The following is a 27,142-nucleotide window of genomic DNA, read 5'->3' as shown; positions in this document are numbered from 1 at the left end:
AGCTTAGAGAAAAGTTCTTATATGAGTAGTTTGACCAAAAGTTGAATATGAATGGAAAAATATGCCTCATGTGAGTCTCTGTTAACTATATGAATATTTCCTTCAGCCTGTACATGAAAGTGAGTAGCAATCTGGATGAATTAATTCTGAAAGGTGAGGAAAATTTCTGAAGGGGTCAAAAAATATAACTGAATATAACTTACAAGCTATTAAAAAAGAAAGTAACTCCCATTTACCTTAAATTTTCTGAACTGAATTCTGACTCCAAGAATTTTAGAAACTGCTCTCTTCCCACAGGGTCTTTCAAAGCTTCATCCATGCCAAATCCCCATCGTTTCACCCTCTGCTGTCCTGGCTCTTTGCTACAGAATTAAAAACAACAGAACCCGAAGTGAACAAAACTTCAGTATTCTAACAATGTGTTCATAATATAGACCAAGTCATAAAGTTCCATGGTTTTCTCACTTTTTAGAGTGCTCACATCTGTGCAATGTTCAGCAATGAGCAAACAGACTGTTAATACTTACTTAGGATGAAGGTAATACACAGAAAAATAAAGACTTCCAACTAGGAATGTTATCAGATTTTAAAAGCCATCTTTTTTTTTTTTTTTTTTCACCATAGTAGAAGCTTGGAAACTGGTTACTGTAACACTTCACACGGATTTATTAATATATAGCACTCCCCATCTTACAAATCTGTAAAACTGGAAAGACCAAAAGCGTACTGCATTGCCCTTCTAAGGCCTCAGTATTCTCTTGCAGTACCCCTGTCTGAAATCTTCACATTTCCAGAAAAGCATGTTATACTCCCTTACTTCCAAAGAAGAAATAAAATTGTATACCTTGCCTCCAGTTCCCAGAAAGTGGTGTCATCTGATATCCAAGGGTTTGAAGGATCAGGGGGCACAAGAAAAGGATCATATTCCAAATACTGCTCTGTATAAGCTAATAGACTAGGAAAACAAAAGCATCAAACATTGTCACGTCAGGAGGAGAAGAAACCTGATGAGGTTACCCCAGCTAACAAGTTACCTTGCATCCACCAAGCCATAGTAACTGTGTGTGCACACACTCAGAAGGCAGACAAAAGCTCCGGGTGAAATAGGTTTGCTCAGGCTGTTTGACAGTGGACCATTGAAGAAGGAGGGGTGGCTCAGGTCTACCCAGAGTAGAAATAAAATAAGCTTCCCTAATACTTCCACATAGCTCCATTTAAGGTTCCTTTAGGCACTAATAAATTAAATCATACAACCTCCTCCATGCACATTTGTTTTCATAAAGGAACATGTTTTATATCCCTGTGGTTTTAATCAACAGTTTCCTTAAAATCTGTTCTAAAACACTGCATGTTACACAGGTTATATTTATTTGCCCTGCAGCTGCTAGTACTCTTTTTATTTTCTCTTAAATATATTTTTTATTACTTCCTAATCAAAGGGCATTATTCCCAGATTTATTTCTTAAAAAATAAATCAATTTTTTTTCACAATTTTTTTTTAATATTCAGGAATTGGTCTGACTCGGTCGCACACACTAAAAATTTTTCCTGTATTCTGGTAATTTACATCTCCCATTGTCCTTATGTATGCTTGCTGTTTCCTTTGGCCTCATAATTCTTGTAAAATTATTGACAAGTGAGGACAACTATTCTTTCTTTTCAATTCCTATTATATTTAGTATACTTTTTTTTTTACTGTTCAGCAAACAAAAAAATCTTTGCCTGCTCTCTTTATAAATAAATATTTATTTGGATTTGCATATGTATACACACATACACATAAATGAGTAGACATATATGCAGAAATGCTTATGAGAAGATGAACAGCAATTTGTATTTGGCCTTATTTCCTTTACTAAGTCCCATGCAGCTCAATTTTCTGCAATGTTGGGCTTTTTTTTTTGCTTTCTAGCCACTTCCTGACAAACTTAGGTCTTATTTGCAGATAGATTCCTACGAGTGTTACATCTCTGACCCAAACTGAGCCCAAACCCACTTTGTTCAAGCACTGACTGAGCTCCACACCAGCCGATTCCCTTGCTCCATCAGTGATTGCCCTTTTGAAATATCAAAACAACAACCCCAGACCTATTCCCATTTAGCCTCCCTGCCAATGAAAGGTGAAACTTATAATCACTTGGTCAGAGGCTCTTTCAGTGACTCAGGTTTATCAGAAATGTATCATGGAATATCTGGAATAGTTTTATCACTAAAAGAATTTCATACTTCTCCACTTAAAGTAAACTCTCATCAGTTATTTCTATGACATCTGAGCTCTCATGTCTCTCTTTGAAGAGCTATTTGCAGTGAACAGCTCTTTGAAACTATTTCACACTGACATTTTTCCCAATAGTTACCAGTCTAATTGAAAAAAATAGAAAATGTGACAATATACATACCTCTCTGCAACTTTTGACATTTTTAATCTATGTCTGTCTAATTGCATTTGCCAGTGCTTAATCTGCAAGAAAGGAAGGAAAAGAGTTTTATGAGTAATTTATTGCTTGACTCTATTTCTATAACTTTTTTTATTAGGGCTGTAATTGAACATTAATTTATCCTAGGGCACAGAAGAGAAATATATCTGAATTAAAACAACATTTCACCAGTGTAGCTCTAAAATAAATGGAAGTTTCCATTAAAGAGAAAAGCTCATACAGAGAAAAAAAATGTGCCCAATATAACATTTTCCCTAAAGGTTCATCAACAGAAATCCAGTTAGCCTTTTTTTAGATTTTTGAGGAGAACTAGTACTTCTTTAGACATTTAACTTCTCCAGACTCTAACATCTCAGGAAAGATTAACAAAGTTTTAACAGTAGATAAGTGTGTGAACCTATACATGCATGTATGGAGTGGTAAGTATACCCCCAAGCCTCAAATCAGTGTAGAAAGAAGAGCGAGCTCTCTACAGCTAAAGGGGCTAATGGGCTTAGCTATACAACCTACCCACTCACTGGCCTACTTCCTACTGCCTTTAGGTGTTTAATACATGATACAAAAAATTCAGGTGTTGTCTCATTAGTTTTGATGAAGTTACATGCCTAAATCCATATACCTTGAGACAAGGAAAAGGTTTATTAAATGTTTGCAACAGCTGTTTTGAATAACTTCCCAGTTACAATAATTTTTGGGTTTATACCTAAAAAGTTATCACCTAAAAAGTTCTTTTAAAAGTACATTTTTGTAGTTATGTTCCAAACCTCTTGGTGTAGTTCATCTTCTGTGGGTGGCTTAGTCTCTGGCACTGGTGTGTGCGTAGGGCTGTGACTTCGAATGTCATTTTGTAAGCCATAGACAGACTGTGCAAAAAAATATGGAACAATGATGGTTGCTTTCAGACAATGCTTTCTACACACACCCATACTACATTGTGCTCAAGAAGTTAGCCAAAATCATCTTTACCTAAAGAAACTTCAATAACCCACACACTCAGAAAAAATCATGCTTCTGCACTAGAGTGTAAAATAAAGACTCCCAAACTCCCACAATTCCACAGAGCCACAACCAAGAATCTACTTTTATTAGGTCTCTATATCTGCATCATACTAAACGTGGGGAATGTCACTGAGAGATGCTATTGCAGTAAGCAATGGCATATATAAGGAGATGACTGGTAGGTGCAGTATCCTGAGAGGTACACTAACTCACAGATTATTTGGATTACTTCCAAAATTGCAATTACTATCTGGTAAATTACACTAATCTGGACTTTTCACTACCATAAAGAAGCCAAGCTAAAACTTTCTCTAAGTCCACTTTCCTTTATAAAACTTACCTTCCCATGGGTCAACATGCAAATGCACCTCAAAGGAAGTACTTTAAAGTGGAAGTCAATCTATATGGTTATGGTGTAAAGGATGTAAAAGTGTTGAGCCAATCCATCTGTACATCCCTAGAGAAGTTACACTCTAATTACAACCTAATTTAGATAGAGATAATTTCTTCCATCATTTCCAGTCATCCATTTTGGGCATAATTGTAACATAGAGACACCCTTTTCATGAAGACCAGGACAAGAACTGCTGTTAGAGTTTGTACTGAATTTTTAACTTTTTTTTCCTTAATTACTTACAGAAACATTTTAATGTGCTTTATTCAATCTACTGAATAACATGAATAAAGCATGCAAAAATGAATTTTATCTTCAAAATCTCTTTGTATTTCTCCAAAATCTTATGTGATAGCATTCACTTAGCATTAGCAAATTTGTTAATACTAATTCAACTAAGAGCTTATGAAATATTAACATACATTTCATGCATTTGCTCCTTGCAGCTGTAAGAAAAAAGTGCTTTAAGAAATTATGGAAATTCATTCTATAAATTTCCTCCACCTCCTGCTTTTGATATAATAGCTTACCTTTCTTGTTTTATGTGGATTTCTCATTCTTGAAGATTTTTTTATATCCACTTCAGTAGTGTTTACACAGCCAGGCTATTAAAAGAAAGAGAATGGAAAGCAAAAGGCTAAATCTGTGATGGAACTTCTCTGAGCTACTCCTCTTCAGAGTGCAAGACTGAAAAATAAATTCCCCACCATGAAATTGAAATAAAATAAATTGCCAAGACAGTGGAAACCAATCAGTTTCTGTTTTGGTTTTGCCAAGGAAGCCATTCATTACATTGTAGCTATCCCTCTAAGGAGCATGGTTTGACTTAATGAGACAAAATAAACAGAATTGTGAAGTATTCACCTCAGCTGTGAACCTCAGGTTCGCTTCAGGAGCATTTGGTTTTGGGTCAATTTTTAAAGAGGATTATGTTTTAAAACTAAATGAAAAAAAAAAAAAAGGTTTTGTTTCTACAGAAAAGAAAGAGAAAAAACCAAACCAAACCAACAAAAAAGGCTTCTGCAGCCTAACCAGAAGACTGACAGCCTAAATAAAATTACTCTCAACACATCAGATTTGGGTTTCAGTGGTTCATTCTCACAACTCTGTGGCCTCCCAAAGCACACAAGTACTCTAGTTTCTCCTAATTCATCTTCTTTTGACACTTCCCTCTAAATACAAAATCTATTTGTAAATCTGTTTTTTACCCATTGCTGGAAACAAATAAAAAAAAAAGTGTTTTGCTCTCAGGTGAGTCTTATCTATTGATTTTGGAGGAATTACATTTGACACTGAGTGGAAACTACAAAATCTGTTCTCTAGTGGGAACAGACTTCTACTGAAAGTAGGTTGGGGTATTTTTAATGGAAGTAGCTAGATATTGAATTTACTTGCCCAACAGCCAAGCTGGACTTATTATTGCTCTAATGATACAACCTCTGTCTTCTTATCAGAATGGACAATGCTTGAGGTGACTCTAAATTTAATAAGACAAAATTTAGGCTTGTATAGGCTAAGAATATCTTATATAGCTAAGAAAAAATAGCTTTCATTAAAGAGAGCAATGTTACTTTGCCTCTGAAGAATTTTCTAAACAACAGACTGATTTTTTTTTCATCCAGTACGGTTTTTTTTTAATTAATAAATAAATAAGTTTCTATTTTAAAGTAATAAATTAGTGTGTATTTGATCATATAACATTTGAAGTAGAAACAGCTTCTCATTGCTAATGATAAAAATAGACAATATTCTTAAGACTGCACCTGACACACTAGAATTGAGACAGTAACTTTTGTGCTTCTGAACAAAAATGGGAAGTTTTGAACTCAGAAATAACTTGCAAATCTCAAAGAAAAAGACAGGTTGAAAAATACAAAGTTCTGCATGATGGCCAATTTAAAAGCAGAAAGCAATCTCCCAGGGCAGTATATTGAGATATAAAGTTTAAAAAACCAAGTGCATCTACTTTAAGATTACAGCAGCAGCTGGCAGTGAAGAAAGCAGGGGCTTTAACAACATCTACAGTCTTTGAATGTAACAATTTGAATAGCAGGCACACTTACATAAGGCACAAACTGTTATTTGTTCAGTTTTCAGTTACGGTTTTTATGCTTCTAAGCATGCTTTGAAGTTATACTTTTAAGTATGTCCTAAAAATGGAGAGGGGGAAAAAAAAGGGATAAACCTCATCTGAAGCTTCTTATTTTTAAAAATTTTGAGCCCGCCAGAAATAAATTGGTATGGACAGATCTTGCAACTTGCTTGGGTAACTTCCATTCCAGAATTGTACAGATTGATGCAAGGGGGACAAGAACTTCTGGACTTTTAGAAACGAAACAAAGGCAACAATTTTGCTGGTTGCAAAGAGGCCTGACCCAGTAGTGACCTCCTACAGCACTCAGTGGATTCTTACTGACACCTGGCTGCTTCAAACCCCTCACCCTGAAGTGAAATTGCACAGGCAGGGAGAGGCTGTGGGGGGAGAACCTGGACCAAGGTGGGACTGATGAGAAGCTGGCAGGAGAGCAGCCCCAGGAAGGCAGAGGCAAGGAAGTATCAGGAAGCTTCAGGGCAGAAGGGGAGGTGGCTAAAGGGTGTTTCAACTACTCTGACAACCTGGGGTAACAAAAGGAGCTCAAGACATGCATCACTACCTCTATACAAGAGCATTCTCATAATTTTATTTAAATTATATGATCAGAAGTACCTAATGTAGTTTGGGACACAATTTAAGATTTCTTCTTAGCTGAAGTATATTTATTAAATTATACTTGATATGAGATGGGTTTTATTGTTTTTCTGATGCTGCCAAATTTCATCTGTAAATATTTAGGAATAAATATCAAACAACTTTTCAATTAAAATAAACACCAGAAGTTGCATTATGTGAACATTTAGCTAAAATAACTCAGCCTTTGTGGGAAAACCTTTGCTGGACAACATTTAATTTTATTTGTATGCCCTCATTAACATAATAAGTATCTGTTTGAATACAATTATATCCAGCTGTGTTTTCTTTTTGTGTTGTTTTTTTAACTGTACTACCATAGTTCAAATAGTGAGATGCCTGTCAGAATGCTCTGCTGCAAGAATCCCATTTAGTGTGTGGTATATAATTTGCATACTAATACTGTAAATAGTTTTCAAACGGATTTCCTGGAGGACTTGAGAAGTCTTCTATATGTGTAAATAGAGTGCTTATTTCTTTCAGGAATAATGTTCTTTGTGAAAACAATTTTCCCCCAATACACACAGAGGAAAGCCTTGTGACCTTCTTGAAATTATCATAGAGCAAGATCATAAGAGTGCTTATTTCTTTCAGGAATAATGTTCTTTGTGAAAACAATTTTCCCCCAACACACACAGAGGAAAGCCTTGTGACCTTCTTGAAATTATCATAGAGCAAGATCATAATCAGGGTAGAATCTGGTCCTCATCAATTTTTAAATATCTGGGTGAAAATCTGTCATACATTCACTAAGTTTTTTTTCATCCATCTACTAGGATGTACTTATCTCAAAGTACAAATGCCCTCGTATTAATCAAAGGACAGGTCAGTCCAGTCGCGATAAATTCACTGTTGATATAAATGGATACAGATAAATAATATAAAAAACCCCACATATAGAGAAATTTCAACCCTTACTTCAATTATTGCATAACAAGGTTAGTACAAATCCCAAGCAGCAGCACTTTCTACTGATGCTGTCTAGGAGGATGCACACCAGGCTTCTGCTAAGAAACATCAAAGAAGAAAGAAGCCTTGTCTGTAAGCAGAGGAGGAACCAGAACATACATGCCTTGATCTGGCTATCACCAGCATTTGAAGCAACCATCTGAGAGGATGAGTTAAAAAAAAATCCATTTGATATTAATGTTCTATCCCTGATAACTGTGGCAACAGTGAATATATTATTTAAGCCCTTCTAATAGTGCTACAGTGTATTAATTTTAGGAAACCTGTAACAACTCTTTGGAAGAATTAATTATTTACAGAATATGGCGTGCCTGAGCCATGGTACATTCCCATTCAAGCAGATGCAGGGTATGGAGTATTTATAGTCTGCTTGCTGTACAAAGTTGCACACTCCAAGTACCCTTTTTATTGCCTGGCCATATAGCCCAAATCAACAGCTGTTAATGCCTTTTTTGTATAAAAACCTCTTTGCTATGATGGAATTCTAGAAAGTGCAGAATGCTCAATAGAGAGTAAATTAATATTTATAATTAGGTCAGCTGAAGTTTTGATGTCTTTTTCATCTTTCACAAAGAAGACAGCAATTTAACTGTGAATCTACTTAAGCCAAAATAACCAGAAGTTTTCATGTATCTGAGACAAATATACCCCTGTATGTGGGAGGGAATAAGCTCATGCATTCTGATAGGCTGGGGACTGTCTGTCTGGATTGCTGCTCTGTAGGAAATGATCTGAAGGAGAAGCTGAACATGAGTCAGCAGTATCTCTTTGCAGCAATGCAGACAAACTACATCCCCAGCTGCACGACCAACAGCTTAGCCAGCAGGCAAAGTGCTTATTTCTTTCTACTCAGCATCAAAAGGAAACTTCTGGGACACCAAGACTACTTTTAAGCCCCACAAACAACACAAGAAATATATTTCAAATGGTAAAATGCAGCGGAGGAACAGACTTTTTGTATGCTTGCAAAAGGGAAGAGCTAACTGCTGCCTTTTGTGCCTACAGGGGGGCTTAGAGAGATAGACCTTTTCCAAAGGTGCACTCTGGAAGGACAGGAGACAGTAATCTGAAATTGCAGTAAAGGAATTTCCAGTCAGCTATAAAGAAATATACTTCACAAAAAAATTAAGAGAGGCTGTGGAATGTCCATCCTTAGTGATTTTCAAAGCTTGTTTAACCCAAGTGCCTGGACAATCTTATTCACCTTAGAAGTCAGCACTGGTTTGACCAGGAAGTTGAACTAGAAGACCTCCAGAGGTCCCTCTCTGCCTACGCTTCTGTGATACAGCCTACTCCTCACAAAATGAAGGGAGTGAAATTCAAAGAATCCACTTTACAGAACACTCCAATCAAGTATTCACATTCGTGTGAAACTCATCTCTCTGCCTTCCACACCCCACAACAGCAGAGTGGAAACAAGACTGGTGTTTGCTTCCTTGCTGCTGCCCCTGTCCTGCAGCAGCCTGTGCTGCACTCCCAGCCCATACAAACAAACCTCAGGTTGATTTAAGGAAATGTAATTTCTCTTTAGCTAAAAATACATAGGTGCTATTTAAAATAATTACCTCATTTCAATATGCACACCCATAAATTCCGAGTTCATTAAAGCAGTAAATATTTAGGTAGATTGATTCACATACCTTAGGCACTTTCATTGCATTTCAGTGTCAGTACACTGTGAAATAGATATTTTTATTTGTTTTGCAGGCATAGGCTAACTTGTTAACTGTAATTGCAAAATACTAAGTTTTAAGATCTTCAGGCTTCAGACTTTAAAAGACTTTAAATTTAAATTATGGACCTGGGTACAAACATGACAGATTGTCTTTCTCACTGAAAGATTAAAGTCAGACACACAAACATAAAGGAAAAGCAGAGATTTAAATCTTTCTTTTACATTATGTGAAATAGAAGATTATCACAAAGGAGTAAGCTTAAAATTCGAAATTTTCTGAGTGTCAAATGTTAGAGTTGGATTCTGCAACAACCTATTCTGCTATTTCTGTCATTGGTGCTATTCCTGTCATTTTTCTGGGAGTCTTCTAACCCTCAACAGTAACTATTCATATCACTTTCTAAAGTAGAGAAAAGAAGCTAATTAGGCAGTGAGTGATAAGCAGAACAGCAGAGTTCATTTTTATTTGTAGGCTTTCGATTCCAGTTTACTTGTGCAGCTATCTGAACAGTGCATAGTTAAAAATCAAGGGGAGAAGGTTATATAAAAGAAATGGAAGATTACAAAATAAAGGAATGAGGGGGAAAAATATCAGTGGCATTCAGCTGGAAAAAAATGAGAGTTACTAGCTGGAAAAATACCCAGTTTGACTCTGGTAATGTGGGGAAGTCTGTTTTTCTCATACATAATCTAGCATCAAAGGAGACATTAAAATCCTGTATTGAGTAAGTTGTCAGCAATGGCTAAAACTGAGGCTCTCATGAAGAAAAACACAGGCTACATTCTCCTGCACTGCACCAATTTTTCATTTCACTGAGATGGAAGTTACTCGAGTGTGCAAAACCCACTAAGGCTTACAAGGAAAAGCTGAGGTTTAGGTAATGATTGTCACTGTATGCTGGGATTTTACCTCATTTTACACACTTCAAGGTCAACAAATAAAGGGGCTTTTCCAGTGGAAGAGCTGCACTATTAAAGATTTTGCTGGTGCAAGAGAAAGTCTCAGAGGAACATTCCAAACACACTGAGTACAAGTGGCCAGGTCTTTTTACAGGATTTGGAAAAATGGCTGTTATCTTAAGGCCCAGTCAAAGGACAGCAAAATTTCAAATTCAGATAAAAATTTCAGAAAACTCACCTTTTTTAAAATGTAGCTCACTTTATAATTAGAAATCAATAAACCTCAACTAAGTTATGAAAAAAATAAACCCAGGAGCCATATCTGCTAGAACCTGCAAATCCCTAGGACTATGCACTGATAGTGCTGCCAGAGGAGGTCTCACCAGCCCCTGTTATAGCTTCCAAGGCAGCAAAGACAAACCAGTGATCACAGGGACTGGGCTACAGGAACCACTTCCTTGTGGTTAGAAAAAGATACTGTTACATAAAACTGCAGAACCTAATCAGGGGTTAATTTGCAATCAGCTAGGGGTATCTAATCTGAAACACTCTTATGAACTTTATGATCCTCCCTAAAAAGTGTATGTTTTAATTACTATTCCCATTTGGTTCAGCAGTTCTGTGAAAATAACTCTGAGAAATCCATGTGTGAGCACTAGGACTTGACAACATCTCTAGCAACAAGATCCCAGTAAATCAGCAGATGTCTGAAGAAAGGGAAAATATTATTCTGAGTTTAAGTATTATGACACAGGTGGTAGATTTTTTTTTTTACTACACAGCATAATCCCATAACTACAAACTCTAAACTAAATTGCATGGGTCTAGCTACTTAATGATTGTATTATATAATGTTACAGTACTTAGAGTTTCACACACACATATAGTAGTGTGTAAATTATCTTATTATATGCTGCTTGTAGTAGTACCATAGTCCAAGCTTCTGCACAATTAATTTTAGCACAATTATCTCTCTGGAAACATGCACTTTTGATTCATTCAGTTGTGTGACTGACAAACAAGCAGTGTGACTGGACTTCCAACACCTGCTGTTATATCACAGTGCTTTTGTGGAGGTCCCACTTGCATCATAGCTCTAATGAGAAGCAAACACACAGATTAATATTTGGAATACAGTCCAACAACCACAGTAACCACAAATGTAAATTGTAATAAGTATGTAAGTTTGATGACTACTTTGGAAAGAGCTCCTATCAAGACTTCACCTCCACAATTCCAGACCAAACTTCTCAAATTAGCTCATGATGTTACTAGCTTTTACTACAGACTCAAGCCTTTTAAAAATTTCCTCCTCTCAGAATTATAGCTATATCTTTCAATTACCACCTATGAAACATAATTTTTAGGAAGCAAATCCCATGACTGTTCTCAAGTATAGATTCTGTACAAGCATGATTCATATTTTATTTCTAGATGCCTCATAAATTTGCCAGATAATCAGGGTGAAGTTATTAGAACCTGCTTGTCCTACTAACTCATTAGATATTTTCAATACCTATAGTCTTTTCATTATGTATGTGTTATACTTACAAACACTATCTTTTTTGGAACTCAGGATAGGATAAATAGTTGCAATGTATGGATTCAGTATGACACTGAAGTAAGTGAATACAACTTGGAACTGGACTTGCATAGAATAACCTCAAATTTGTTCATATTTCTTGATACGAATCTATTTATAAAACATGCAAAATATCTGTTGATATGGTGCAAATACACCTGAAAATAGTGATCTACAGTCAAGTAGGATAATGGAAACAAATTAGCTGTACACAGCTTAACTGCTAAAACCAGCTATGAGCTGATAATAATGTAAAACCTACTGGTTTTTAATTAAGTAAATAAAAGCTTTTCATTTTTTCTTATTCATTTAGTGGACTGACGTTTCAGGCCACAGAATGTTCAATGTAAAATCTTATTGAGCTTCTTCCTTCAAAGGAAGGGATTGTCTTAATTCATAAGAATTAACAAAACCTTTGTTAGGATTAAGTGTTCTCTTCCATTGAAGGTTTTAGTAGAGAATTATGCAGATAGCATAGAATGAATTTAAATTTTCAATACTTGTCCTCAACAGCTAATTTCATTTTGACTCATTAAAGAACAGAGATAAATAATAAAAAAGTTACAGACTTAATTGTTAAACTAAAATGAATGAGCAATAAAACTTACTGTGTCATACACTAGAAATATACTGATGGAGAAATAATGAATTTTTGCATTTTTGCAAAAGTTAAACATACTGTAGAGAGCCCCACATGGAAGACAGAATCTTGCCATTGGACCAATTACTAAAATCAATACATCCTTTATTAAAGGATTGATTTGCAGATCACTGACTACTACCAAAATAACAGTAGTTCCACTGTTGTTCTGCAACTGACCTAATCAAAACACAGAAAGGTGTGCAATTAATGGATAAAAGTTCAACTATGAGCTCTTTCTCTTATTTGGATAAGATAAATGAAGTTCAAACACAATCAGAAAAAGAAGAGACATTTGATCAATCAGTTTGATCAAACTTTAATTATGTTTGCAGCAAAGTAAAACTCCAATGATTTTCAAACTAAGAGATGTGAAGTCTCACTTAGTAAAGACTTTAGGACCACTTAAAATTTCAAAGATTTTTAGCATCTTTCCGAAATAAAGAAACCTACACTGCACCAATTTCCACTTTATGCTAATTTGTCTTCTCAAACTAGAGTTCAGATCTTTTCCCTGAGTAGTATCAGACACACGAGGAATCCCACTGGCTGTGCAAATGGAAGATGTGCTTGAAACAGGAGAGAGACTCAGAGAAGTTTTCAAGGAATGTAATACTAACTAATGAAACCATAAAATGCATCCATAGGAGATAAAACATCTTGAACCATGACAGTGATCCTCATGTTCTCACACACTTGGTTGATTAAGGACGGATGTTGTTATAAGCTGAGCTTTTACCTTGAAGGGAACAAGATTTGATCATTTTTTAAAAAAAAAACATTAGTTGTGTGTGTGTGTGTGTGTGTCACAGAATTACATATTATGCAAAATGCATAAGAAAAGGATGTTAAAATTTAATTCTTGAGATAAGTTATATGAAATTAAACAAGAAGCTGTACCCAAAAAAATACTCCTGCACTGAACTTCTATGCTTAATTATTTTTGCAAGTTGATTTAATTCCTAATTAGCTTTAATTTATGATATACCATTTCAGGTTTGTCGTGACTGGTTTTCAGAACCAGAAACTGTTGCACAGAAATTAGATCCATTGTATTTATTCAAATGGTGTTTCAGTAGGATTAATTTTACTTAAGGCTGTATTAAAATGATTTTTGTGTATGTGAAGATTCCAGTATTGCACAAGGAAACTTGTTAAATTTTTCCATTTTATTGCCCCTTTGCTAAATACTTAGATTCATTATTGCTTTCTCAATATTTTTTTTTACCACAAAAGGCAGGAAACTGCTGTTTTACAGATTCCATACAGAAGAAATTGAGGTTATTCACTTGAAAATAAATGGCAACAGAAAAGTCTAGCACATCTCTGAAAAAGCTGATGGCAAATATAGGTGACATTTAGAAATTGATTATATGCCTTTTGACTTATAAGAAGATCTTTGACAAAATGCTTTGGATTAAAGGAGAAAATTTAATTCCCACAGATACAAAGATCAGTGTATAAACATTGCACTTATAAAAAAAATTCCTTATACTTACTTCTTCAGGTCACATTCCTAGTTTCACACAGAACTGGGTCTTACTCAAAACCATATTGTCATATCATTTTTCTTGGTGTCCTTCCACCATCTCATCAATTAACTATCTCACAGCTTGTTACCTGTCAATTTTAACTTCCAAAAATTCGTTTTGTTGCACTCTTGAAAGAAACGTGGCTTCTTTTTCCGATTCTGCCCCACCTTTTCTCAAGTATTAGACTAAATAAAAATGCTAAATAATGTGAGTACAAAATCTTCTACAAAGATCTTAGATAGCAGGCCAGCTAGAGGGCTTATAAATATGTGCCTCAATTACATGGAAGTATGGATCATAAACATTATGACCATTTTTTGAAGTTAAAGCATTTAACTTGGGTTTTGTTTCATTACCAGAAGGGCAATTATCTGAGAATGACAATTCCTGGTTTGGCTGCATTCCCTGTCTCCTGTAGAGGTAACTCCCTTGTAAGGATATATGGTCAAACAGGTGCAAAAGAAGACATGAAAATTATATGTGTATATATCTCTAGAGAAGATGGATGGCATGATCCACATTTGCTTTCTGAAGACACCTATACATTTTTTGAAAATATTATGAAAAAGCAGAGTTCTCTGGCTCTGCAAGTGACTGGCCTAGAAAAGTCTACCACTGAGTGTGAAATGCAGGCATGTACTATCTTATCCAAGGTAAATGCACTGCTTTGACAACTCTCTGAGGCTGATCTTGAAGGACAGAATGAAATAATTATTAAAATACAGAAGAACCCACTGCCTGGCCATCAACTCCTGGAAATGTTACCTGCCAGGTCAGGTGTCAAGGGTCATGTTCAGACCACTAAAAATATAATTTAAAAAAAAGAGAAAATTAAATTATTGGACATAGAGTCTCATAAAGAGAGAGAGAAGCAAAAGGTGTGGGATATGTGACAAATTATAAAATATTTGAAGAACACTGTTTTCCTAGTTTGGTGCTAGGAAGCAATGGCAAGGAGCACCCTAATCCAGATATGCTCACCCCAGATACTTCTCTGTCCTGTATTAAATCACAAAAATACTGTTGTTGTTTTTCATAAAATCATAGAATCATCTAGGTTGGAATAGACCTTGAAGGTCATTAAGTCTGACCCTTATCAATATTTTATATCCATTTTTTCCCAGAGAACCAAAATAATCACCATAATCGAGCAAAATGGTAACAGCAATGGGAATAGAAGTCCTGTGGATTGGGTTTAATCAAGTTATAAATGGCAGAATAAAAGAACTGGCTCACACTTTGACTCATGCTTGTGCTTTATCAAAGCACACTATGACTAAACCACAGCCAGTGTTTAAACTTTGAAGAGGGACACATAGCACTGCAGTTTTCTAGCACATCTGTTGTGTATTTCCCATCTTCATTTTAAAAACAACTGCACAGAAACCTGCTAAATGTGACTGTAATACAACCAACACAGACTGATGGCAAAGGTCAGAGAGGCACTGGAGAAAATTAAATGCTTTTTCAAGTTTTTACAGTTACAAAGTACACAGGTGACTTTCAAAGAAAAGGATACTTCACCCACTGTCTTCTGAATTGTTGTGAATCTCAGCAAGTATCCAAAAGGACTTTTTTATTATGGCCATATTATTTCATTAATATATAATTCAGGAAGAAAAATGAATAATTTGTAGCAGCAAGACATCAGCTGTCTTGCTTGTTACCTAAAAGAGTTAATTTTAGAGTGAGCCACAGCTACTTTGCTCTGACTGTATTTAGTGTGGGTTTGAGAATGTTTTAGAGCATTTACTGCTTTAGTACCCGTTTGTCCGTTTTTAACATGTGTAAGATTTTGGAGTTTAGAAAGAGATAATAATTCAGAAAAGATGAAACAAGTTCTCTTTGAAAGACTTTAATAAGGAGCATGACATTTCTTTTTGAGCAAAAGCAGCCTCTCAATTTCTTTCTCCTAGAAGTAACTCACTTCCGCAATTTAGCCTGATTTGTTATTGTTTCTGACTAACGCCTTAATCCTCCTCACCAATTTTTTTCTTATTTCCACACTGTTATCAACAGAAGTTTCAAAATTATGAAAATAATACACTTTCTAGGTAGGTGAAAAGAAGAGAAAGATTTTCAAGATGTGTTTACTCTGCCATCAACAAGAGAAATGCATCACTTATGTGAATAACACTAATCTCAGACCTATGCCAGATACTGGCTCTACCTTGGAAATAACAGCATGGACTTTCTCCTAGGCCTGATGCTCAGGATTGCAAGGGAGTTTATACAGCTCTCCCTGACACAAATTTCCATGGTTTTTCTATGGCTGGTGTCTGAACTAGTAAAACTAAATATGGTTTGGGAATGTCTTTGCTGGCTGCAGTTATCTACAGCTGAAGCTCGGCCATACTCTTTAATTGCAAGCTAAGATCTTTCTACATAAAGCAGAAATTGGGATTTACAGAAATGACCAAGATTGCACTCCCACATACATATCCTGAAATACACATAACAACCCCCACTCCTCCCCCCCACAAAAAAAAAAAACAAACCCAAACACCCCCACAGGGAAACAGCAATTACATAAACATTGGAATGCAAACTAAACAGTGAGATAACAAAGCTGTTCTCTTAACTGTCTCTCGGAAGAAAATTGAGCAGTAGATGATTACTTGAATAAACTTTTCCAAATCAAATTTCTCTAGCTTGTCTCCAAGCATCATCTCAGTCTGAAGACCCAGGAAAAATTATAGACCAGCAAATCCAAAGTAACAGTCAAAATGGCTTTGAAGAATTAGTCTGTCCCTCAGACTGTGGCATAAATCTTCTAGAACTTCTGTAATCACCTACAGGCTTGCCTTTGACTTGGACCTATGAAACACTGGTGTTTTTTGAGGCAAATCCTCTTCACATGTCAAACCTTGGTTAATTTTCCCTTTTAAACCTATGAGTCATAGTGACATTTCTGATACCTAATCATCCTCTTTTTCTGCATCACCATTCTCCTGGCTCCGGTGCCATACAGCTGTTCTCAAGTCTCCCATTCCTGTAGTGCACTGCTGCAATGTCCTTTAGGAATGATGCCTTGCTACCCTCTTCTGCTCCTTTCATCAACTTAAAGTTGAAATACAATGCAAATTTAATATTCATAGTTTATATTTTTAATGTAAATCTTCTGTATCAGTACTGTATCTGGGGAGGTAACAAACATAGCAATAAAGCAACTAAGGACCAGGATGCCTGCAAGAAAACCCCAAAAAATATTTATTTACTCAGCTTCAACCAACCAACCAACCAAAAATAATAAAACATTTGATCCTCAAAACTTGTTTTCAGTTAAAAAAAAATTACATTGGAGTGCATTTTGTACTATGTTGTCACTGCCCCTAGCCTCTGAACTTTTATCAAAAGGCTAAACACTGTAAATAAAAATAAGCATTATCCACAGATTCTTATCCAAACCTTAAAAAACTGTTTAAAAAATCTAGTTCTCCAGAGCTGCAGTAGAATTTTTGTAATTTTTGGGAGGCCTTTTGGAGGCTTGAAAATCCATTACAAATTGTAACTAGCTCTAGCATCACCCTCCTCTTTTCAGTCTTTTTGTGTTTTATCTTTTGTTCTTTTCAAAACAAGCTTCTGGATTTTACTGTGACAGTAAATTTATAACGTTGTTTTTAAAAATAATATTATTTTTCACTGACTCTTGAGAGGAGCAGTTTAACCAAAGTATGGACCTCTCCATTCATCTATTTATATCTTCTAAAGCCAGGAGCCTACATTGCTGACTGTAAGCCAGTCTTTTGCCTCTGATATTTCCTAGGTATGTTTACAGCCAGATTAAAAACATCTGCTGGACCAGGCAGATTTATCCACAGTTCAGCCAAAGCTCTTAATCAGATTCAATTTCCTCTTGTTCTGGTCCCTTTTAACTCTCTTGAAGCTTCAACAATTCATCTCTTCCAAACCTGAAAATAACATTCTCAGATTCAAAACCTTTAGATCCATTTCTGCAGCAAATATAAAAGCTCTCTTCACCTTCACAGGTCTGAGGTCCACAGATACTTCGTGTTTATTCCCTATGTAGTTCCAACCTACATCAGATGGAAAATTGCTTCCTGTTCTCCTTCCTTGTTTTATGTCAGTGATTAGACAATAATATCCCAGTCTTTTTGAATCTATTTCCTGTGGCTGGAATTTTTCACATCAAGTTATTTTTGCTACCTGACATTATAAATCCTACCTAAAATTCCATTTCTTCTATGACCACTTCACTTCCACCGTTGCAAATGTAAGCTGACTATGATCAATTTTGTTTTTCTTTTAAACTTTCTCATTGCATTCTATTCTTCCACACGTGTCATCACCTAATTTTACTTCCCCCACTAAAAGTAGCTTTCCTCAGTGTCAGAGCAAAAGATATAGTTCATATATGATTTCATTGGTATGATACCAAACTGCATAAACACAGAAGGAAAGCTTAACTCTAGGTAAGGGAAACCAATATTGCTCTGTAGTAAAGCAAAAAAAAAAAAAGTTCAGTTTAATTGGAATTATTGTAACAATTGACATGACATTCTTTTTCACAATTTTAGCACTCAAATATAGTTGAGTATGTAAGAAACTTTCTTTTTTAAACTTTTGTTTCAGATGGACTTTGACAAAGAACTCAGACAAATCTTGTTTAGACAGTGACTCCCACAGCTCAAAGCCAATATTTAATCTTTACATGCTTCAAAAATAGCTTGGAAGCATAACTGGAATGAAGTTAAAAGGCTTAGCAAGTAAAAAAGCAGACTAAAAAAGAAAAATAGTCAGACTTATTTAAGAGTATTTTTAGTTATGCTGATAATTTTGGTTGTGTGACTGATACCCAGGAAACCTTTGAGATGATAATAGTCAAAGACAGGTACCTTCTGATTCAAGAAACCAGGCACAACACATCTATTCACTGAAAATTGTGAACTGGATGCACACACATCTGAAGTCTGCAATACCAGATTCATATAAACTCAAGATCCTTAAAAGAGGGAGGCAAGCCCCAACCCCTCACCCTACTGCTGTTTTACTTGTGCCCAGGCCACCCCAAAGCTCCAGAGAAGGTGACATTTCAGCAGCCCTGCTCACAGACCCAGTGGCCCCAGCAGCACTCACCACCGGACGGTGCACATCCCAAAATGCTCGCTCCTGACTGTCAAGAATCTTCCTCTCTATCTTGTCTCTCTTCTTGTCAACCCTGTCAATGTCATAGGACATTTAAAAGAAACAGTGTCAAGGACAGTAATTTTAAACATAAAATGTATTAAACCACTTCCCCCCCTTTCAAAAAATCATGCAAAATGAAAACTGCTCATCTCCAAAGGAACTTACTTTGCTTGTGCTTCAGCTTGCATAAAAATAAACTCCCATTTCCGAGCAAAAGCTCGCTGTAGCCTGGCCAAACTCTCCTGCAAATACATCACAATTTTAGTGGGTTAGCTTGCAAGTTATTTACTCCTTAATAGGTTCTGGCTTTATCTTTACCTCCTCTCCTCACCTCCCCCTCACCAAAACATAATACAAGCCATGATATCTGTGTCAGTGTAAATGGACCTTACTTATCTGATACAAAGTCTGTTCTTGCCACCCAATGAGATGGAATACTTTTGAATGCCTTGACTATTTTAGTTTTGAAACTCTGATAAAAAGGGTAGATGCATCCTTCAGCAGAACATGGGATTTCTGAAACATTTTTATATACTGTGTGCTATCTTAGTAATTTTGAAACAGAACAAACATCCTTGTTTTGAAAGTATGTAACAATGAAAGATAACAGTTATGTCCATTATGGATGATCCACATGACAATTCTCCATCACTCATCTATGCAAATAGTTTCCACTGGACAGTGTTGGCTGCCATTTTTGGTAGTATAGTCAAACCTCCACAGCTATCCTTATCTTTAAAAATGTAGACTATAGTTCTTCAATACTGTACAGGAAATGTATCTATTCTGCAGCCTACTAATAATAACAGGAAGAAAAATTATAAAATCATTGCAAAATTCTTTCTTCCATTGATGATGGAACATTTTCACTGTCTCCAACAGAGCTTTCTAAATCTCTTCACAGCTTAAACAGCAGCAGTATGCAGTCTTCTTAACAAAAGTGTTATTTTGACTATATTTTCATGCATTGCAAACATATCTCTGTGCCATAATCACTGAGAATGAAGACTACAGAAAGAGAAGAGCAGACTTTCTAGAGATCTTGTCAATACCAGAAAAGGCTCTTATGGATTGTACATTGAAGGGGAGTTTTCTAAGGCATGTGAGTATAAAATTATGCATGTCCCGCAGCGCAGTACACTGAAAAACAAGCTTGTGCCAAAAGAAGCAATGCAGTGTGTCAGCATGGTGCTGTGGCTGGAGTGTCTGGTGTGTTGAGAGGCCAGGCTGACTATCCTTCTATCAGGTCACAGCAGCACACCTGGACAGCTTTCAGCCCAGAGACAGGGCTGTTTGTGAATTTTATGTTGACAGATTCATGAAAAATTCAGGAACTTTTTGGGGGTAGAGTTGGAATTCGAGCCATCTCTCTCCTTATCGGATGCCATCCTCAACAGCTAATCCAACTCTCCCTTTTTCAAGCTCTTCCTGGCCCCAATTATCTTACCTTGCCCGAGGCACAGCACAACTGTCAGGGAGTAGGAATGCCTCTAGTCTGACCCTCTTTGCCTCTTAGCTAGCTGATGGGAAAAGGCTCAAGTGTCAGCATCCCTTGTAAAGAATGAGATTCATATTTCTACATCTATTAAGAGCTTTTGGAAATGTTGTCAGAGATCCTTTGTTAAAACCTTAAATGCTGCAGAGAACAACCTCTTCCAAACAGTCGGGGTGCAGCCGGGATTTGTGAAGCTATTTGTGATCCTGGCATGGGGATCTGAGCAGAGTAAGATTAGAGATGGGCTGTAATCTCAACATTTGTCCAGTTAGCCTTCACTATCATCTCTCAAACACCATTTAAGACTACTGAGCAGTGACCCACAAGCTGGAAGAACTGGATAACTAATAGATTTTCACACATAATGCCCATAGTTCTCATGCTTCACATTATTTCACAGGCTCATCAGGCCCAGCTGAAAAATTTACTTTTTGCCAGGTACTTACAGCTTCATAGTCTGCTAGTTCTAGCCTTGCTTTGTTTTGCATTGTCCGCTTGCAGAGGTAAACAGCTGGAACAGAATAAAATAAACAGAATTTGCTACTATCTCACAAGCATGGCAGATCAGAAATAAAAGCTTCATGTCTGGCTTAAAGCTAGCTTTTTTTGGTTTGATTTCTCCCTTTGTTCTAGAAAGCTTTAAATATGGGATCAAGGCTACCAGGATTGTAACTGAAATGATGGATCAGATACATAGGTTCATTAAATAATAATAAAATCTGCTTTATGCAACAGACATCATGTGCAAAATTCATGAGGTACTTGAGGTCAGGGTTTTTTAATGGCCAGGGAACTAGCACATTAAAGAAAAATGGCAGAGCCATTTTTCAAACTGTCTGTGTATAAATCATAATGCATAAGAGTTTCAGCAGGAGCTGCTGCTGTATTCGCCAAACAGGATTTTAAGAACACAAATACATGGTTTTATTTATTTTGAGTCTATATTTAGAAAACACAAACTTTCAACCTAAGAAGATTTTAGCTAAAAAATAATTCTAGATAAAATTCATGTCTCATACAGATTAGTCTGCTATAACCAATACTTAAACTAGAAAATAATGTGAGACCAAAAAATAATAAAAAAAAAAGGTGTCATCTGTTACATATGAGAAAAAATATTCTTTCATTTATTTTCTAAATCCAAAAAGCCTTCAGAAGACCTGTCCTTCCTCCACTTCATTCAGACAGAGCAGAATCTTTGGTAATAAAATGCTAAAGTACATTTTCAATAGACCTTATTTAGCAGCAAATACTTTCCAAACAACTCTGAATATTTTACAGATTCCCCCACCAATGAGACAATGAGTGCAGCACAATTCCTAATTGCACAATATTTACCCACTTCATTACTTCAGAGCACTGCTCATGTGAGATGGATGAATCTTTTGATCAGAGTAGGTGAAAAAACCTTAACTTATCTCTACAGAAAACAAAAAGAGTCCACAGTTACTGGTCGTGCTTAGGAATGTTCCTGCTCCCTGAATGCCAGCTGGTCTACAGGAGCAAAGCCTCTCTGGGAAATAACTTCACACAGGAACTTAATTCTTCCTAACTAGGAAGAAGGAGGTGCTCATCTTACATATAGGTTTGAATATTAAGTTAGTCAACCCAAATATAATTTAAGATTCCATGGAAATATTTATTCCTGACAAGATACCTGCAAATGCATGCAAATACACTCCAGTGAATGCTCTTTTAGTTGAATTGATTACAAGCACTTCTACCTGCAATTAAAGGTGTTACTTGATGTAAAATTAGTTCTATTTTAATGCAATTTTTGTCTTTTCTTCCCCTCCTCTTTTTGTGTGTATTATTTGGTCTACTTTGTTTCATAATAGTTCACTTTCCACTCTCATAAGAAGCCACTCTAGTGTTCCCTTTCTCTATTCCCTGCCCCACGCCCCCCTCCCCCCCCCTCTGGTTCCAAGGCAGTTTCTGTGTCTACAAATCTACAAAGACAGATCTATATCCATGTCACACACAACAGACAGAGAGTTTCTATGGCTTTCATGGATTGTAATATTATTATACACTTACACTAATGCATTGGCATGCATCACAAAAAGATGAGGGGATGAATTTTGGACCTTTTGTACCTAGGTTGCATTCACAATCAGTACACTGGTAAGAGATTCTTGAGGAGAGAGAAGGTCTTTGTCATTTAGCTTTTTTTACGATGAAGCATTTTCCTCTTTTCCTTCAAAATTGGTTATTTCAATGAACAAGAAAAAAAATTCCTAAACCCCTCGTAAACATTAGCAATAAAATACACACTTCATATAAGTGTGTAGACAGTTCTGAGAATTCCAGGGGTCAAAATTTGTCTACCAATTTAATACCAACTGAACAGAAACAGAAAAAGCTTCCTGTTCCTGCACTTGATCAAAACTTTTAAATCACAATCTTATAGTCCCAGTACAGGCACTTTTAGTTAGTTTAGATCTTTCTTGAGTCTCATTGTGGGCAAATTTTGGGATAATATTTCATGCTACCACCTACAAAAATTCTTGTTTCAGAGGTAGCTGACTGCTCATTTTTCTGTCAGGATAGGTTTCATCAAAAAAGTATCTTCAGATAACAGAGATTTCAACACCAGAGAAACAACCAGCAGGTCACCAGGAGATGAATTAGCTCGACACATTATTAATTTAATATTGTGTCTTCACTGTGTAACTCTACTGCAGTTATTTTCCCTGCAGGGTTTTTTTAATGACCCTCTTTGCTCCCAGTCCATAGTAAAGAGTCCATATAAAGATATTTGGTTTTCATTATGAGCATGACTTGGCCAAGACTCAAAAAATCATATTCATCCCTCAAACGCTTTTTTTTTTAAATGAAATATCCAGATCCCTTCCCCTTCAGAGGAGTCTAATGGTTAAAACACCTTTGGCTTGGATTCCTTATGCCAGAAATGTTTCTATGTGCCACTCTGAATAAGGTAGAATATGCCTAAGGAAAAATTACTATTGTGGGAAGTACAGCATAAGTGTAGGAGAAAAAAGTGCTGGAGGACATTCCTACTCTGACTCAATTTATTGCCATTGCTATGTGCTAACAATTACATCCTTATAAAAGTGCATGTTTGAGCCTCTCTTTAACAGCTAACTGTACTGCCACAAAAAGCTGGCAGCAGCTCAGGAATTTGTCTTCACTAGTTTATGCTCCCTATCACCAGTTTATATCCCTATCAGTTTATGCTCCTATTATTTGGCTTATCTGTTAAAAATTCAGTAGCAGGTTGGAAGGCAAGAATGTGAATATCATCCTCATTTACAGCCAGATAAGATATAGAGTAGTGAGGTTTTGTTCTTCTGACTTTCAGGACAATGAGATTTGAAATATGGATTGAAATATGGTACCTTTCACAGGCACCACTCCTTTTCTGCACCAAATCACACATGAAGTAACTGTACTTGTCCAGTAGCTGGATTTTGAGGACGTCAATCAATTTCCCTCTCAAAGCAGAGTCAGGATCTCCCAGAATTTCAGTGAATTACAGTGTCTGCTTTTCCAATCCCACATGTTGACAGTGTTTTTACAGTTTCACAAGAAGTGCAGCCTGTAGGAAGGATCTCCAACTAAAGCTCTCTATTTCTATACATAGCTCTCTATTTATCTATCCCACAAAGCTCCTGGTCAGGGCCCTCAGTACACCAAGGAGCTGTAATTCCACCAAGGACCCCATCCAGGGGTTCCACTGAGGCCTGTACCCAGGAATTGTGCTCAAGCCTAGCTACCCCCCTGGCACAGGCTTGTGTTGTGTTGTAGATAGATCTCTAAGCAGCCCTGTAGCCTATCCATGCTGCTACCTTGTTCCTACCTGCACTGCTGCCAACCTCAGTTCTTGCCTACCTGCCCTTGCTTGCCCCTCCCTGACAAGGGTGCTGAAAAATGCTCACCACGGGGATGAATGATATGCAAGGAACAGGGTCTGATTAATAACCTCAATTTGCTAAATATGGACTGCCTTATACACTTATTTTTAGAGCCAGTGTATTCTGATGGATTTTGCAATCAACATAATTGCCTCTACTAAAGTGAATTATATATTAGATGCTATAGCTTGTGCTTTAGAAGTGACTGATTACCATGAGAGAACAGATTTGCCAATAATTTTAAAGGCCATATTAATTTGTAACATTTCACGATGAAAGATGGTCAGTGATGTTTATAAATGGGTATTTGAACAAGAAACAAGTATTGAAACACATTTCTGTAGCTGTGCAGTAAATACAGTCTACTAGCTCTTGAAAATTCCATGCAGGCATTCACAAAATGTGGGCAATCTGAGAATTTCAAGTGAGACTACAAATCCAGAGTTGCATAGAGAGGATGCCTGTACTTTGCCTCTTGCAAGTTTTTAAACTATCACACTCAAAAAAAAAAAATTTCATAGTTTGCTACATGTTTCCTATTCTTGACAGTTCACTTGCATTTGAAAGCTCCTAAGAAACCTCTATAGATTTTTTCTTTAGATAAGATCTTAGAGATTTATGACACATTTCATTCTAGGCTCAAGAAACTGGACTGAGTACACATTATATTATACTTACTCAAAAAACCCACAAAAAAACAAACCCAGAACTTTCACCCAAGACCCACACTGAGGAGTTTTATCTTGTTGCTAAACAGGGGCTAAATCTTCCCTTTTGCCACAGTGGAGCAAAGGCCACAGCTAAATTCAATGGAAGTTCTACTGGGCCTCTGAAGACCACAGACTATGGCACCTACACCCCCACCACCATGTACACAAACTCCTTCCCTAACTGTGACAGTGCCAGTGGGGTCACAGCTGGATTCACACCAGCGTGTTTTCAGTGAACACTCTTTATCTCCACTGAGGCCAGGTTAAATTTATGTACTCCCTGAGCCAAAATCCTGTTTTCAGAGTCAGTGTGTTATAAGCCTAGTCTGTATCTAAAGAGCAAAGAAAATAGCAAGTACTGCAAGGTCTAAGAGTTTCAAAGTGCCCTGCGGGCAGGCAGTTCTCCCTCTATATGCAAGTGCCTGCTTCAGATGGAGAATTACAGGACAATCAGCACAAAACATGACTGCAGGATGGAAAGCATGAAATTAGCTCTTTTATTTAAATGTTGGGATTTCTAGGGCGATTTCATACCATCTTTAGGTCACCTCTGCTCTTAGTCAATAGGAAAAAAATTGCCCTTGGCAACAGCTATTGAGTTTCACTTAGTCTTAAAAATGGGTCACCACAGAGCCCTGTGTATCTACAAAAGAACCACACTCTTAAGTAAATGCTAATAAAATTAAGTTAGAAGGAAGACCATGATCAGGTTCATTTGCATTAAATTGCCAAATCATCAAAACCTTAACTCATGAAACACTTCTCTCTATTTCTAGTCTTTACTCTTAGATCCTATTCTTTCCTATAAGACTTCAGGAAAGCAATTCGATTATAGATTTACACAAGCAGAGGACTATTTTACATAAACAAAGAGCAAGAAAGAACCCAAATTTCAAACTACTGAAGAGGTCAAGAATTAGAAAAAGGCAAATTCATCTTCAACATACAGAAGTCCCCAGATGATGATGGCCTTGGAAAATCCTGCAGGGTGACGGGTATGGGAAAAAGGTCACCCAAGATCAGACTAAGAATATCCAATTGTCAAATACAATTTAAAACTACATCCATTGAATCATTTAATGTTTCTTGATATTATCAAATGTTTTGCCCCAAGCTATTGACTCATAGTTATGGATTGATTTCCAGAGATGCTGAGAACATGCAGTGTTCCAGCAGAGCTCAGGTAAGCAATAGGGATCAGTATTTCTCAAATAAAAATTGCTTACTAATAAGCTGTTGCCAAGGAAATCCTTCCTGTGCATTTGGGCAATGAAAATATACAATGCATTCTCCCCACAGCTCTTCCAAACAGTCACTCTATGGTAAAGGGTATAGAAAGACAAATGAGAGAGGAAATTCCTGGACTACTCAAGTTTTCATAGAGGAATTTGAAGCTAAGCATGGAAAACAAGCAAACAAGGGACTCCAAAGAGAAAATTATATGAAAATGTTCAACATATGAAAATTTGCTTTCAAAACATATGATCCATGACAGCAGTTACTTTTTGTGCAATATGTACTTTTTAGCATTACTGTGGGCTGGGGAGAGAAGAGGGAAATGAGCCAGGTGAAATGGTTCATGTTCAGAACAGAGCAGCAGAGACAAAACATGGAGAGGCCTCTGTCAGTTTATTTTTAACGTATGTCACACTTTAAAAGGGAGCAATTAATTAAGACTTACCCCAACCCCCATGATTGCTCTAATTTCCTAGGAGATTGCCTTTGTAATACTTTGTAATGACTTTACCTGGAAGGCTACTGAAAATATGTTACATTTTCAAAACTTGTCTTTCTTCACAGCAACAGAATTTAAGAATTTGCTTTGAAGATAGAGAAAAACAGTCTCATTTAGCATCACTTAAAGATCACATGGTCAAGTGCCCTTAAACTTATGTTGCATTATCAGTTATCTACTGTGTTCTCCATAACTTACCAACATTCTGCAGTCCTCCTCCATTTTTAACTCATTTGAGAGAAATGAACACAAAAAAATTTACAATGCTCAAATATCCTGTTGCAACTATATAGATGCAGTTGACTTTTTGTCTTCTAGTATG

At 36.5% G+C, this 27,142-nt stretch overlaps 1 protein-coding gene across 11 annotated transcripts in view; it reads right to left on the bottom strand.

Annotated features, from left to right (window-relative positions):
- RGS7 (regulator of G protein signaling 7) overlaps positions 1–27,142 on the bottom strand; it is a 251,790-nt gene that overhangs the window by 59,002 nt on the left and 165,646 nt on the right. For all 11 annotated transcript variants that reach the window (XR_013181404.1, XM_077175547.1, XM_054629601.2 and 8 more), the window contains exons 7-14: positions 20,947–21,011; positions 19,171–19,247; positions 18,955–19,036; positions 4,362–4,436; positions 3,203–3,301; positions 2,400–2,461; positions 845–955; positions 237–362 (exon numbers count right to left, since the gene is read on the bottom strand). Coding sequence is in view for 10 of the 11 variants with exons in the window: in XM_077175547.1 (XP_077031662.1) it covers positions 237–362; positions 845–955; positions 2,400–2,461; positions 3,203–3,301; positions 4,362–4,436; positions 18,955–19,036; positions 19,171–19,247; positions 20,947–21,011 (697 nt within the window). In the remaining variant the exon portion in view is untranslated. The remainder of the gene's footprint in view (positions 1–236; positions 363–844; positions 956–2,399; positions 2,462–3,202; positions 3,302–4,361; positions 4,437–18,954; positions 19,037–19,170; positions 19,248–20,946; positions 21,012–27,142) is intronic.

This window comes from Agelaius phoeniceus, chromosome 3, assembly GCF_051311805.1.
Source record: "Agelaius phoeniceus isolate bAgePho1 chromosome 3, bAgePho1.hap1, whole genome shotgun sequence".
Taxonomy (NCBI): Eukaryota; Metazoa; Chordata; class Aves; order Passeriformes; family Icteridae; genus Agelaius; species Agelaius phoeniceus.
Note: the sequence above shows the minus strand (reverse complement) of the source record. Positions and strands in the feature narration are given on the sequence as shown.